The sequence below is a fragment of the Pinus tabuliformis genome, chromosome 8, assembly GCF_031772625.1.
Source record: "Pinus tabuliformis cultivar Carrire ecotype Pingquan chromosome 8, CPIR1, whole genome shotgun sequence".
Taxonomy (NCBI): Eukaryota; Viridiplantae; Streptophyta; class Pinopsida; order Pinales; family Pinaceae; genus Pinus; species Pinus tabuliformis.
This window is the reverse complement of record NC_142294.1, coordinates 1,441,871,804-1,441,887,045: the sequence shown is the minus strand read 5'-3', so window position 1 is coordinate 1,441,887,045 and position 15,242 is coordinate 1,441,871,804. Positions and strand designations below refer to the sequence as shown.

Sequence of the window (15,242 nt, the reverse complement as noted above, 5' to 3'; positions counted from 1 at the left end):
ATGAATTTAATAGATGTTCTTCCAATTTAGATCAAACTAGTCTTTCAGCCCTTCCCTCAGTGTATTTCAGTCTTCTCAACGAAGGAACTGATGGCCTCGGGATTGCCTACACCAGTCGTTCTCTGCACCAACAACAAGCTTTGAGGGTGGCAGATCAGTCTTTATTATGATGAGTCTGGCACAATAAACACAAAATTCATCAACCCTTCATGGAAAATTATTGAAGAGTTATGAGTTTGAATGGTTCAGGGTAGAATGAGATTTGACTATGAAGCAAATATATCCTTACTATCCTAAAATCTAAATGATAAAATAATTATTAGATCAATAACATAGTAGATTTAGAATATAGTTGGCTACACCAATAGGTATGAAATTTAGAAATTAGATCTTAATTATTGTTGTGATCAAATCGGTAAGATGAGAAGCTTGAACACAATCCACCATAATGGACTATTGATTGAATAATTTACCATGAAAAACCAATCAACTATAATTGACATTTATGATATAACAATGAAGGATAAGTAGACATAACAACCTAGACCTAAAATCTCATCAGTTAAATTCTAGAATGTGCAAACAAATTAATCAAAAGAGGAAGAATGAAAGAAAGAAAGCCCTTTTGATTCGGATTTTTTTTGTGTTTCTACCACTGTTATGGATTTCCTTGCATGCCAACCTGCAGGTTTGTAATATTGAAAATCATGATGAGCTCATCTTCTAATTGGTTACCATAATTGTCACAATATTTATGTGCTTACCCCATGGCCAATAGAGTGAGTGCCCAAGCTGTCATGGAGGAAGCAGCACAGGAAGCCAAGCTCTAGGCACCCCAAATCTGGAGATGATGGAGTCCTGAAAGACATGAAGTAGCTCTTACAACTGCAACTATCAAAGCAAAAATAACCATGAAACCCGTTGCTTCATTCCCCACTGGAAAATAGATTGGAGAAAACCCTAGAGGAAGAGCTCTTCCACGACCTGCAAGTAAATTATGTAGTCATTTAGCAACACACTTCATCATATATTTAGCCCAAAAAACACACTATGTACAGAAGGAAAAATAAAAATTGTGATTCATCTAGGGATTTATGTGAACCTTGAATTAATAAAAGTTCAAAAAATGAAAAAAAAACTTGAGACACAGATATTAGTGAACAGTAAAGATTTTATAAAATGTATCAGTTTGCCATACTGTAAATGCACCAGAAAAACAATATGTATATTTACTAAGAAATTAATAAGTACCAGTATAGTAAGTGTGGTCAAGGGTGTAGTTGAGAGCCCATCCAACAATAGCACCCACAACAAGAAACATGCAGAAGTTCAACAGCAAGAGAAAAGCTGCAAGAGACTTCACCACTCCCAACGCCATTATAATTATAAAACTATGGTTTCTTTACAAACTATAAGTACTGACCAAATGGGGCTTAATTGGGAGATGGAAAACGACCAATTACCAATCTATACCATGCACTAGATTATTAATTTGCAGAGGATGAGATCAAGCTGAAAACAATGGTGGTGGGAGATCACAGGCAGGAATTACTTAAATAATAGACCAGAAGCACTGTATTTTTGGTTTGACACCCAGTAGCATTGAGATATTAAACCACGTATCATTTTTTTTTTGAATTCACAGTTTACTTAGTTCTGCATTTTATTGGTGTGCTAATCAATTTCATTTCCTGTGATCCTTCATTTATGCAAATCAGTGAATTTTTTGGGAAATCTCGATAATAATTCATTGGGATTAATTCAATAAGATGAATTCCCATGAACTTGGATCTTTCCAAGATGTGAGAAATGTCGTTTTCTAATATCATTGTTTTTTTTTACACAAATAAGAACAACTTTGCTATTTATTATGTGCCTGATCATAGCAAGATAACCCAAATATTTACATCATTTTAGAAATATCAAAGGATTTAAGAGGAAAGAAAAAGATTTCTCCAAAAGATCTAACTGGTTTTCGCTACAATCCTTCCTACTGTCAAAACTTAAACTTCTGCTATTGTAAATTCTACAAAATTGGCCAGCTATCAAAATACATTTGCATGGAATGGTCATATCTTAATGAGGGGGATCAATTGACATTTGATCAGCAGGGGCATTTCTTGTTGTGCTTCTAGTGTCTTCATTGTTCCTGGATCTACGTTTCAAACTATCAAGTGCAACACCATTATATCCTTAATTGCAAGAGTTTTGCATGGTTGTTTTAAGATATTCAGTTTCAATTTTGCAAAGCATCCCTAAGCATCCTTAGAATTTATGGGATCTATTGTTTATGGCTATTCTATGATAAACTGTTTTTATGACTAAGTACAAAATTTTATGATCTGTTGTTGAATTTTGTTCAGAGCGATATGCAGGATTCGGTGTTCAAGCCCTCTGAGGAGTCGATGCTGCGCCCTTTTTCAAGACCCAGTTTGCTGGACAGGCGATAGAAGCCCAACATAGATTAGGTAGCGCTCAAGTTCCCTCGTTGTGATTCCTCTAACACCAAATTCAGCTACTATAACAACTACAGCCTGTCTCAGCCTCATTATTTCTGCAAGACCTGCAGACGGTATTAGACTAATGGAGGTTCTCTAAGGAACGTCCCTGTTGGGGGAGGGTGCACAAAAAACAAGGGAGCCAAGAGAACTGGGTATCAACCTGTTAATTGCAGTGTGCAAAATATTGAACCCACTACTTCCACTTCTACTACCAATAAGAACAATGAATTTAATAGATGTTCTTCCAATTTAGATCAAACTAGTCTTTCAGCCCTTCCCTCAGTGTATTTCAGTCTTCTCAACGAAGGAACTGATGGCCTCGAGGTTGCCTACACTAGCCGTTCTCTGCACCAACAACAAGCTTTGAGGGTGGCAGATCAGTCTTTATTATGATAAGTCTGGCACAATAAACACAAAATTCATCAACTCTTCATGGAAAATTATTGAAGAGTTATGAGTTTGAATGGTTCAGGGTAGACTGAGATTTGACTATGAAGCAAATATATCCTTACTATCCTAAAATCTAAATGATAAAATAATTATTAGATCAATAACATATTAGATTTAGAATATAGTTGGCTACACCAATAGGTATGAAATTTAGAAATTAGATCTTAATTATTGTTGTGATCAAATCAGTAAGATGAGAAGCTTGAACACAATCCACCATAATGGACTATTGATTGAATAATTTACCATGAAAAACCAATCAACTATAATTGACATTTATGATATAACAATGAAGGATAAGTAGACATAACAACCTAGACCTAAACTCATCAATTAAATTCTAAAATGTGCAAACAAATTAATCAAAAGAGGAAGAATGAAAGAAAGAAAACCCTTTTGATTCGGATTTTTTTTGTGTTTCTACCACTGATATGGATTTCCTTGCATGCCAACCTGCAGTTTTTTAATATTGAAAATCATGATGAGCTCATCTTCTAATTGGTTACCATAATTGTCACAATATTTATGTGCTTACCCCATGGCCAATAGAGTGAGTGCCCAAGCTGTTATGGAGGAAGCAGCACAGGAAGCCAAGCTCTAGGCACCCCAAATCCAGAGATGATGAAGTCCTGAAAGACATGAAGTAGCTCTTACAACTGCAACTATCAAAGCAAAAATAACCATGAAACCCATTGCTTCATTCCCCACTGGAAAATAGATTGGAGAAAACCCTAGAGGAAGAGCTCTTCCACAACCTGCAAGTCAATTATGTAGTCATTTAGCAACACACTTCATCATATATTTAGCCCAAAAAACACACTATGTACAGAAGGAAAAATAAAAATTGTGATTCATCTAGGTATTTATGTGAACCTTGAATTAATAAAAGTTCAAAAATGAAAAAAAAAACTTGAGACACAGATATTAGTGAACAATAAAGATTTTATAAAATGTATCAGTTTGCCATACTGTAAATGCACCAGAAAAACAATATGTATATTTACTAAGAAATTAGTAAGTACCAGTATAGTAAGTGTGGTCAAGGGTGTAGTTGAGAGCCCATCCAGCAATAGCAACCACAACAAGAAACATGCAGAAATTCAACAGCAACAGAAAAGCCGCAAGAGACTTCACCACTCCCAATGCCATTATAATTATAAAACTATGGTTTCTTTACAAACTATAAGTACTGACCAAATGGGGCTTAATTGGGAGATGGAAAATGACCAATTACCAATCTATACCATGCACTAGATTATTAATTTGCAGAGGATGAGATCAAGCTGAAAACAATGGTGGTGGGAGATCACAGGCAGGAATTACTTAAATAATAGACCAGAAGCACTGTATTTTTGGTTTGACACACAGTAGCATTGAGATATTAAAGCACGTATCAATTTTTTTGAATTCACAGTTTACTTAGTTCTGCATTTTATTGGCGTGCTAATCAATTTCATTTCCTGTGATCCTTCATTTATGCAAATCAGTAAATCTTTTGGGAAATCTAGATAATAATTCATTGTGATTAATTCGCTTCCTTTGCAAATTTGATGTCATAGGTCATAATGGAAACAACTGATATATCCTGACACCAAGAACATGTCCTCATGTGTTTCCAAATCAGCTGAAAGAAACCCCATGTACATAGACAAACCACAACTCCAACCTCTCGTCAACTTTGAATGTTGCAAGCATGCCAAATTGATTATTTGTCTTCAGTGCTTCAGAAATGTCTCAAATATCAGCTCTAGATCTGCCAGTTACTTATGGTGATTCGGTAGATTCTGATATGGATATTGATGAAGGTCAAGCAACTAAAACAGATGCTCTGTCCGGATTGCCTATTAGTGTGAGAGCATGTGAAAATGAACTTTTAAGATTGAAAATCATGATGAGCTCATCTTCTAATTGGTTACCATAATTGTCACGATATTTATGTGCTTACCCCATGGCCAATAGAGTGAGTGCCCAAGCTGTCATGGAGGAAGCAGCACTGGAAGCCAAGCTCTGGGCACCCCAAATCTGGAGATGATGGAGTCCTGAAAGGCATGAAGCAGCTCCTACAACTACAGCTATAAAAGAAAAAATAACCATGAAACTCGTTGCTTCATTCCCCACTGGAAAATAGATTGGAGATAACCCTTGAGGAAGAACTCTTCCACTACCTGCAAGTCAATCATGTAGTCATTTAGCAACACACTCCATCATATATTTAGCCCAAAAAACACACTATGTATGGAAGGAAAAAGAAAAATTGTGATTCATCTAGAGATTTATGTGAACTTTGAATTAATAAAAGTTCAAAAATGAAAAAAAAGACTTGAGACACAAATATTAGTGAATAGTAAAGATTTTATAAAATGTATCAATTTGTCATACTGTAAATGCACCAGAAAAACAATATGTATATTTACTAAGAAATCAGTAAGTACCAGTATAGTAAGTGTGGTCAAGGGTGTCGTTGAGAGCGCATCCAGCAATAGCACCCACAACAAGAAACATGCAGATATTCAAGAGCAATAGAAAACCCACAAGAGACTTCACCACTCCCAACGCCATTATAATTATAAAACTATCGCTGCTTTACAAACTATAAGTATTGGCTTAATTTGGAGATGGAAAATGACCAATTACCAATCTATACCATGCACTAGATTCTTAATTTGCATATGATGAGATAAAGCTGACAACAATGGTGGCTGGAGATGGAAAACGACCAATTACCAATCTATACCATGCACTAGATTATTAATTTGCAGAGGATGAGATCAAGTTGAAAACAATGGTGGTGGGAGATCACAGGCAGGAATTACTTAAATAATAGACCAGAAGCACTGTATTTTTGGTTTGACACACAGTAGCATTGATAAACTGTTTTTATGACTAAGTACAAAATTTTATGATCTGTTGTTGAATTTTGTTCAGAGCGATATGCAGGATTCGGTGTTCAAGCCCTCTGAGGAGTCGATGCTGCGCCCTTTTTCAAGACCCGGTTTGCTGGACAAGCGATAGAAGCCCAACATAGATCAGGTAGCGCTCAAGTTCCCTCGCTGTGATTCATCTAACACCAAATTCAGCTACTATAACAACTACAGCCTGTCTCAGCCTCATTATTTCTGCAAGACCTGCAGACGGTATTAGTGTTAAGCAGAATTCACTGGAGCCCGGTTCAGCTGCACGGATGAAACTATTCGACCCGATGCCAAATGAAACGCCCAAACTGTTTGGGCAACCCCTTTGAATTAACGATCAACGGCTGAAATTGTTGCAATCGTCTAACATATAATCGTCTGGCTTACAAGATGACAGGTAGGCGGAGAGGGGAATTGATTTCAGAGGGAAACGCCTTACGGCGTAATTAAATATTTCATTCTTATTCTCAACTACAAATAAAATATTTAGACTTTTATATTAAGCAATATAAATTTATGTCATAAATAAATTAATTAAAAATACTTATATTTTCAATTTGATTATGAAAAAAGATGTAAATTCAATTTTTAAAAATAAAAATAAAATGTTGAACTTCAATAAATTATTTGAACATTGACATTAAATATAATATTTCAATATCAACTTCATGTTTGTATCAACTTCATAATTAGATGGGAAAAAATATTTTAATGTTGACAATAATGTATTTCAATGTTCTTTAAGACAAGAATTAAAAGTAAAAAATTCAATGAATTTTTACTTTTAGTAATAAGAGAATGTCTAATTCATTTAATTTTCAATATAAAACTACTATGTTTCCTTTAAAATATTAATGATGACTAAAAAAGGGTTGGTTATAAGTTTAATATGCTAAATTAAGTTATATTGACATGTATCTAAAAATATATTAATAACAAACAATCATTTTACCATAAAAATGTAGTTTACAAATAACATATTTGAATGCCCATGTTAATTAAAATATTTCAATATCAACTATGTATATATTATTTAAAGTAATTAAAAAAATAGTGATTAAAAAATTTGAAATGGTTTCACTATTCTACATTCTGGGTTTTCTGGGTTTTTTCTCGGTATACTTTTGTAACACCTACTCACTACTCAAAAAAACCTTAGGTGTTAAGTAAATTTACAACATTTGTCTAAGTTATTTCTACGATCATACATAACCTTCGATATACAGTTGAATACTAGTCTTTTTTTTTTTAACAAATGAAGGGTTCTATCATGGTTTTCCAGCCACGTAAGGAGGATTGATAATAATTATTTATCTTTTTTATATTTAATGTTTAGTGCCTACTGTCACTCTGATCTTTGAATAGGCTTTGTTGATTAAAATGTTAATTAATATGATGTGACCTCCTCACATCTCTGCCATCTGTATGAATATTGATTTGACAGTCAGAGGGAAAGAGGGCTCGTATGGTGCTAACAATCCTTGCATGGGTTCACTAAAATTCTCCTCGTTCTTTCATTTCGAGTTAGGGCCATCACTCTCGAATTCATTCCATGAACACCACCATGTTATCGTGTAAAATTATTCCGTTAAAAACTTAATCATTTCTCCTTTCAAAAGATGGTTTCTAGAGGATTTTACACCGACTTCTTTTCTCCTTGCTCAGAGTCATACTTCCAATTCAGAGTTGCGCCAGGGTTTCGAGTGGGATACACGGCTACGGCCTTATTTTGAGGTCCAGGTATTGATCCTTTACTCCACCTTAAAACCTTCAGATGTCTTGTTAAAAGGGAGTCTGGGAAGTTATTTTATCGGTTTACTGTTTTGCAGGACAACGACAGAGGATTTTCACGTTGGATTCAGGTATCCCACTGCCACCTTACTCTGTATCTTCATTTATGTAACTAGTTAAAGCTCTAATGTTTTAATTTAACTTGGAATTCCTACACGCAGGTATTCTGAACTCCTTTTCGCATATTGGTCATTCAGGTTGTCTCCATAAGTTACTCTTATGCCTCCAATGTTTGCTTTAACCAGGTCCTTATTTTTACTTGTGCTCACGGTACTGAAGGGTGGTCTGAGGCTTCATATAATGTGTTTTGTTTTTCATACCCGAAGGGTTGAAGTACTAAATTGTTTATATTTAAGAGGGTTTCTTTATCAATAAATTTCCTCCGTATACTGCTTCTTAGATACAGGTGGATAGGAGGGTTTTACCTCTCCTTATGACACAGTTTCTCTTTCTCATTTTGAATATTGTCACTAGAAAGCGTTATGTATTATTCTTTTGTTACAATGGATTAATAGAGAATTGTCGTGTCTATTATGAATCTGTTGATGCCGTGATTCACTTCTTGACTGATTAAACTGTTGAGATTGTCCTCCTTAGTGACACGAACAATTGGGTGGTTTGTTTCTTTTACCATGCATTTGTAAAGAAAACTCACAGCTGGGATTTCAAAATTCATTGTTCTTTTTTTTTTTAAAAGAAAATTGAGAATGCCTTCTTCGAGGCATAGACCCAAGGGTTTGGTCCTTATAATGGAAAACGAAATAAGCTTTAATTTTGTATTTCCCTTCAATTTCTATAACGGGTTTACTCTTATTTCAATTTGCATGTCTGTCGTTCTTTGCAATTTTACAGTTATTGGAATTTAATTGTTTCCATTTAGAGTTTTCCTCGAACAACATTCAGTTCTCTCAACATATTTTCTCAGTTTTTGTTGAAGAAAACACGTTCGATTGCAAGGTAGTTCACACTGTTGTCGTCTTCCTCCACCGCCCAAGGGCATAGTAGGTTTGGCCTCAATGCTGGACTTTCCTAAAGGGGGCTTCTCGACCTCTTGACCTAGGCCCAACCAACATTTTTAAATGACCTCTCCTTTTATTGTTTACAACATTTAAACATGAAAAGGAAGAGCATTTACTGTTACTTGAAACCAGACTATGTTGGTTATACACAATTATGAACAATCCTAAAACCCTTTATTTGTTACGAATAAGTAAAGATTAATTATACTCTATAGGATATTTGATTATTCTATCTCATGCAAATATATAAAAGTTTATTATACTCTATAGGTTGTTTGATTGTTCTTTCACAGTATACTTGCTTGCTTTCTAACTGTCTGGTTCCTTTTTCCATAATGAAGTCATAATGTACAATTATATTTCTATACAAAGATGTATTGTTCAATTTTTTTAGTACAAAGAAATATACTATCCAATTCTATTTTCACTTTCCCAGTGAGAAATGTTGTTCTTTTTAAGAAAAATTAACAAATACAGTAATATAGTTATAATTCTCTAATTTCTTTCTAGGAGGAAGTCTCTCCTCCCAACCATTAGTCTAACAATGACATCGAGTCTCCCCCTGAGCTTCCACTTGTCCAGACAGTATAGGTATCAATCCTAAGTTGTCTAGCCTCCAAACCTCAAGACCACTGGTCCAGTTTAGAGTCCCAACTTGCAAGGATTATTCAAGGGTTCCACTCGCCCAAGTCCAGCTCAAGAACTCCTCAAGGGTTGCAACCTCTAGATCACCTACACAACATCCTATGTCAGGCTTTCACTTTCCTTGATTTCTCTCCTTTTGTTCCTCAAGGTCTTTTCTCCTCAAAAAATATTTGCCTTCCTTGGAACTGTCCTTTTCTAGGAAGGAGAGAGTTCTAACTCACTTAACTTCCTAGAGAGTTTTATCTATTTATGTAATAAAAGTTTTTCTTTTAATATTCAAAAACTTCTTTCTCAACCATGTCTGAGTCACTACATTCCTTTGGTCTTTCACTTAGACCATAGTTAGTTTCAAAGTTCATAAAAAGGGGTAGTAATATTAAATTTAAAGCTATAACATGAATTCACAAAATTCCTACAAGGTTTCACATCTAGCCCCACAGATGAAACATCGTCCTTGGTGTCTACTTCAAATTGTTTAATCAAGTCTGGATATGTTTGTTGCATGAATTCCTTATCTTCCCAGGTGGATTCGTCCAGACTAAAGTGCTTCCATTACACTTTAACTTGGGTGATAGCTCGCCTTCGTAGCATTGTTTCTCTCTCCTATAGAATGCACATAAGTTCTACCAGCATTTCTTCGTCTGATTCAACCAACATCCAAAAGTTCATGCTGTCATTAATAATATCATCTATAATGCTTAATTTCAAATTTTCCAATTTATATATTACCTGCATATCCTGCCAACTAATCACATGTCTAGGATCGTAAACATATTTCTTTAATAATGATACATGAAACACATCATGAATCCTGATGTGAGTAGGTAGTGCTAGCATGTACGCCATCGGTCCAATTCTCTCCAGAATTTGGAAGGGCCCACAATATCGAGGTGTCAGTTTAGCACAACCACCCCACTATAATGTGCTTCTTTTAGGCTTTACACGTAAGTAAATATGATCTCCCACATGAAACTCTCGGTAGGTCCTCTTCTTGTTTGCATAAGTATTTTTCCTATCTTGGGCAAATTTTAAGTTCTGGCACACTTTCTTGACTACCTCCGCCATTCTAGGGAGCATCTCAGGCCCCATTATTAGCATATCTCCTGGATTATTCCATTTTGTAGGAATCCTACATTTTCTTCCATATAATACTTCAAAGGGGCTCATTCCCAAAGATTCATGATAATGGTTGTTATTTGAAAACTCAACTAAGTGGAGATACTCTTACCACTTAGTCGGTTGTTGCATTACGTACATTCATAATATATCCTCCAACACTTGATTTACCTGCTCAATATGTCCATCAGTTTGGGGGTCATATGCCGTGTTAAACTTGATTTGAGTTGTCAATCCCATGAACAGGGATTTCCAAAAGGTAGAGGTAAATTTTACATCCCTATCTAAGATCACCATTCTTAGTATACCATGCATCTGAAATATCTCTTTCATAAAGATATGAAAAATTTCAATTGTTTTATACGTGGATTTCACTAGTATAAAGCGAGTTATTTTACTTAACTTATTCACCACTACCATTATGGATTCATTCAATTTTCTTGATTTAGGAAATTCTGTTATAAAATCTAGTGTAATGGTATCCCATTTCCATTCTGGAATGGGGAGGGGATGGAGCAACCTAGCAGAATGCTAGTGTTCTGCCTTAACTTCTTGGCACTCAAATCATTTAGCCAAGTATTCGGTTATATCCGTCCTCATTACTAGCCAAAAGAAATTCTTTTTAATTGTAGAAAATAGTTTTTGGTATCTGAGGTGAGCAGCATACGAGCTTCTATGAAACTCATCCAGCATAAATTTCTTAACATAAATCTGGTTAGGAACATATATTCTTCCTTTAAAGGTTAGTAATCCCTCACTGTTTAAACCATAATCATATTTCTTTCCCAACTTCAGTGCTTGACTAGCTTGCTGCCATAAAAACTGATATTCACAATCATCTTGGGTAGCTTCTTCAAATTTTTTCAAAAATTTTAATTCCACCCGATTGTAACAAATTTCATATATTCAATAGAACTTTCTACTCACTACATTAGCCACTCAGTTCTCCTTTCCTTTAATAGTCTTCATATCAAAGTCAAATTCAATCAGAAAAATAATCCATCTAGCTTGACGAGTGTTTAAATGAGGTTGGCTAAAGAAATTCGTTAAACTACTGTGATCTATCATTAACAAGTATTTCTTACCCAGTAAGTAATGTCACCATACCTTTAAAGCATGCACCAACGTAATTACTTCTAAATAATACGAAAAATATCGCTACTCATGATCTTTTAGTTTACGAGATTCATAAGCTATGACCTTCTCATTCTACATCAACACCCCTCCAACACCTTCCTTGCAAGAATCAGTACATACAGTGAATTCTTTCTCTGGATCTGCCACGTTTAAAATAGGGGCAGAAGTCAGTAATTTCTTCAAGCATTCAAAAATTTGTTGACATTTTGTTGTCCACTTGAAAGCCTTTCCTTTCTTTTGTAGGGAGGTAATCAGATAGGCAGTTTTAGAAAATCCTTCAATAAATCAATGATTGTATCTAGATAACCCCATGAAGAACCGAATATCTACAACATTCCTTGGAACAAGCCATTCCATGATGCTTTTTATCTTTTCAAGATCTATAGTTGTTCCTTATGATGATATAATCTATCCCAGATACTAAATCTGATTCTTGTATAAATCACACGTACTATATCTAGAATATAGTTGGTTATCGTGTAAAGTTTGTAGTATGATCCTTAAGTGTTTTTCATGGTCCTCCAAATTCTTAGAGTATATGAGAATATCATCAATAAATATTAGGCCATATTTGTCTAAATAAGGATGTAATAACTATTCATCAAACTCATAAATGTGGCAGAAGCATTAGTAAGCCCAAAGGGTAACACTACGAATGCATAGTGACCGTATTGAGTTTGGAATTGTTTCTTACATTTATCCTCCTTAATTCATAATTGATGATACCTGACCTTACGTCAATTTTTGAAAACACCCTTTCCCCTTTAACTTGATCAAATAGATCATCAATCCTTGGTAGTTGGCATTTATTCTTAATATTCTGCTTGTTCAACTGTCTATAATCAATGCACAACTGCAATGTACCAGCCTTCTTCCATACAAATAATAAAAGGGCTCCCCAAGATGACATGCTTGGGTGTATATAACCCTTATCAAGAAGTTGTTGTAGTTTCATTTTTAGTTTTGTTAATTCAATTACACTCATACGATATGGAATCCTTAATGTCGGGGTTGCACCCAGAATTAACTCTATGGTGAAATCAATGTTCTATTTAGGTCACAGCCTAGGTATTTCTTCTCGAAAAACATCAAAAAATTCCTAAATAATTGGTACATCCTCCAAGGTGGTTATTTTATCTTTAGAATTTGTATAACCTACCTGAACTGCATAAATTTGGAAGCCTTTTTGAATGCATCTCCCCAATTCATTAGCAGTAATACATCAGAATTTAACATCACTCTTAATTCCTTGACTCACTTTCCTTGCACCTTTCTCTCCAAGGAAACTTACAATTTTCTCTTTTCAATTTACTATCGACCAATGTTTCTCCAACCAATACATCATATGCACCTAACGGTAAAATATTCAAATCTTCTATCATTTGTTGTCCTGCTGCCTCAAGGGAGAAATTTTCCACCTTAGAAACCACCCTTCATTTGGCTCCAATAGCCAATTTTTCCAACCAAGGGGTTTTAAATCTCATTTTCTATAAATTACATAATTCTACAAGTTTTGGACTATGTAACTCAAACTTGCACCTTGATCAATTAAAATGGAAACATAATGCTTAGATAGTTTACCTTTGATTTCTATCCTTATAGGTTGATATTCAGCTTGACTGTCCTCTAAGGCTGCATTAATCCATGGAATACTTTTGGCCACATCTCCTACCATGGAAGCTTCTTAAATATTAGAAGCCTTCTCGATGCGAGTGTGGTGAGGACAGTTTTTGAAATAATGGGGTTCTCCACAACCCCAACATTGTATAGGGGGTTTCTGCTGTTGAGTAGCTTTTGGTCGACTTGCCACTTCTGATTTCTTGACTTCAACCTACTGTCTTGTTTTCTGTTGATTCCTCCTATCCATTTTCGACTATAGTTTCTTATTCATACTTTTTGTATTAGTGGATTTTTCCCCTCGAAAATTCTAGAAATTATTTTGAACTTTCCTATTTATCCCCCCTTTGCGACCCTCGCCATTTTGTTTCATTTGTTGGTAGAAAATTCGAGCCTTCCAGATGAATTCGTCTATTGATTTTGAGTAGTCAAATTCCAGTTTTTCCTTCATAAAAATGGGCAGGCTGCTGATGAAGCATTGTATCTTGGCTTTATCCTCCCGAAGGTATGGGACATATCTCAGCAAAGATGTAAATTTAGTTACAAACTCATCTATAGTCAACTCACCTAGCCTCCGATCATGAAACTCCTTTTCCTTTTCATCGTAGAAACGTTTAGTTAAATGTTTACCTTTGAAATATTTCTTAAATTCGCTCCATGTGACTTTATGTTCCTTGATTTCCTGAACAAATTTGACCTCTTCCAACCACAGGCTGACTTTTCCTTGTAATTGATAAATTGCCAACCTGGCTTTCAAATTATTATCATATTCATATACTTGAAAATATTTATTCATATTGATCAGCCAAGCCTCGACTACTTCCTCAACATCACCATCAAATACTGGGGGTTTTATCTTCTTGAAATCCCCTTGAAGTTTAGTTTTTTGTTTCTTAGCCCCCCTGTCAAATGAGACATTATATGATATTGCTTCTTCATTATTACATCCCCCATCTGATTCCTCATTATATTATCCATGACGAAATGTCTCTGTGCGATTTCCATTTTCTGCATTGGGGTTGAGTCCGTCGTGATTCTGTTGGTCTCACAAACATTTCAAGATTTTTTCTTGCTCCTACCTTAACATTTAATTGTCAGCTCTCAGGTTGGTCATTTTCATTTGCAGTTGTTGAACTGTTTCCAATAATGTTGTGTTTGCTTGTCAGTATTCCTCTCTTAATTGCACCCACATTTCTAGGTTACTTTCCATATAAGATATGTTGGTTCTTGTTCAAGGTTCAAATTTTGCTCCACATATTTCTTTGTATTATGTGCACAACAACAATGTTTTCACATTTTACTTTACCCTTTATGACCACAGTGTTGAACACTAGGCTCTAATACCACTTGTAACACCTACTCGCTACTAAAAAAACATAGGGAAAACCATATAATTTACTTGTTGTTACATAAATTTAAAAGCTTTGTCTAAGTTATTTCTATGGTCATATATATAATTCAATATATAGTTGAATACTTGTTTTTTAGCAAATTAAGGGTTCTATCATGGTTTTCTAGCCACGTAAGGAGGAATGGTAATTATTATTTATCTTTTGTATGTTTTAACGTTTAACACCTATTGTCACTCTGATCTTTGAATAGGATTTGTTTATTAAAATGTTAATTAATATGATTCGACCTCCTCACATCTCTGTCGTCCATATGCATATTGATCTGACGATCAAAGGGAACGAGGGCTCGTATAGTGATAACTACCCTTGCATGGGTTCATAAAACTTATGCTCATTCTTTCGTTTCGAGTTAGGGTTTTTTCTCTGCAATTCATTCCATGAACACCACTATGTTATCCTATAAATTTTTTCCCTTATAGACTTAATCATTTCTCCTTTCAAATATGGTTTCTGGAAGATTTTACACCGACTTCTTTTCTCCTTACTTAGAGTCATACTTCCATTTCAGAGTTAGCGCCGTGGTTACCAGTGGGATGCATGGCTATGGCCTTATCTTTAGGTCTAGGTATTGATCCTTTACTCCACCTTAAAATCTTCAGATGTTTTATTAAAAGGGATTATGGGAAGTTATTTTCACAGTTC

The 15,242-nt window shown here is 34.9% G+C and overlaps 1 protein-coding gene and 1 pseudogene across 2 annotated transcripts; both read right to left on the bottom strand.

Moving 5' to 3' along the window:
* Positions 1-3,221: 3,221 nt before the first annotated feature.
* Positions 3,222-5,060, bottom strand: LOC149241122 (membrane protein PM19L-like; annotated as a pseudogene). Its single transcript, XR_016245582.1, has 3 exons — positions 3,974-5,060; positions 3,487-3,706; positions 3,222-3,404 (listed from the first exon to the last, which is right to left on the bottom strand). The product of XR_016245582.1 is annotated as a membrane protein PM19L-like (transcript).
* Positions 4,893-5,510, bottom strand: LOC149241121 (membrane protein PM19L-like). The gene is made up of 2 exons (XM_089370441.1): positions 5,384-5,510; positions 4,893-5,116 (listed from the first exon to the last, which is right to left on the bottom strand). The coding sequence occupies exons 1-2, from the start codon at positions 5,508-5,510 to the stop codon at positions 4,893-4,895; spliced, it is 351 nt and encodes a 116-aa protein (XP_089226567.1).
* Positions 5,511-15,242: the final 9,732 nt, after the last annotated feature.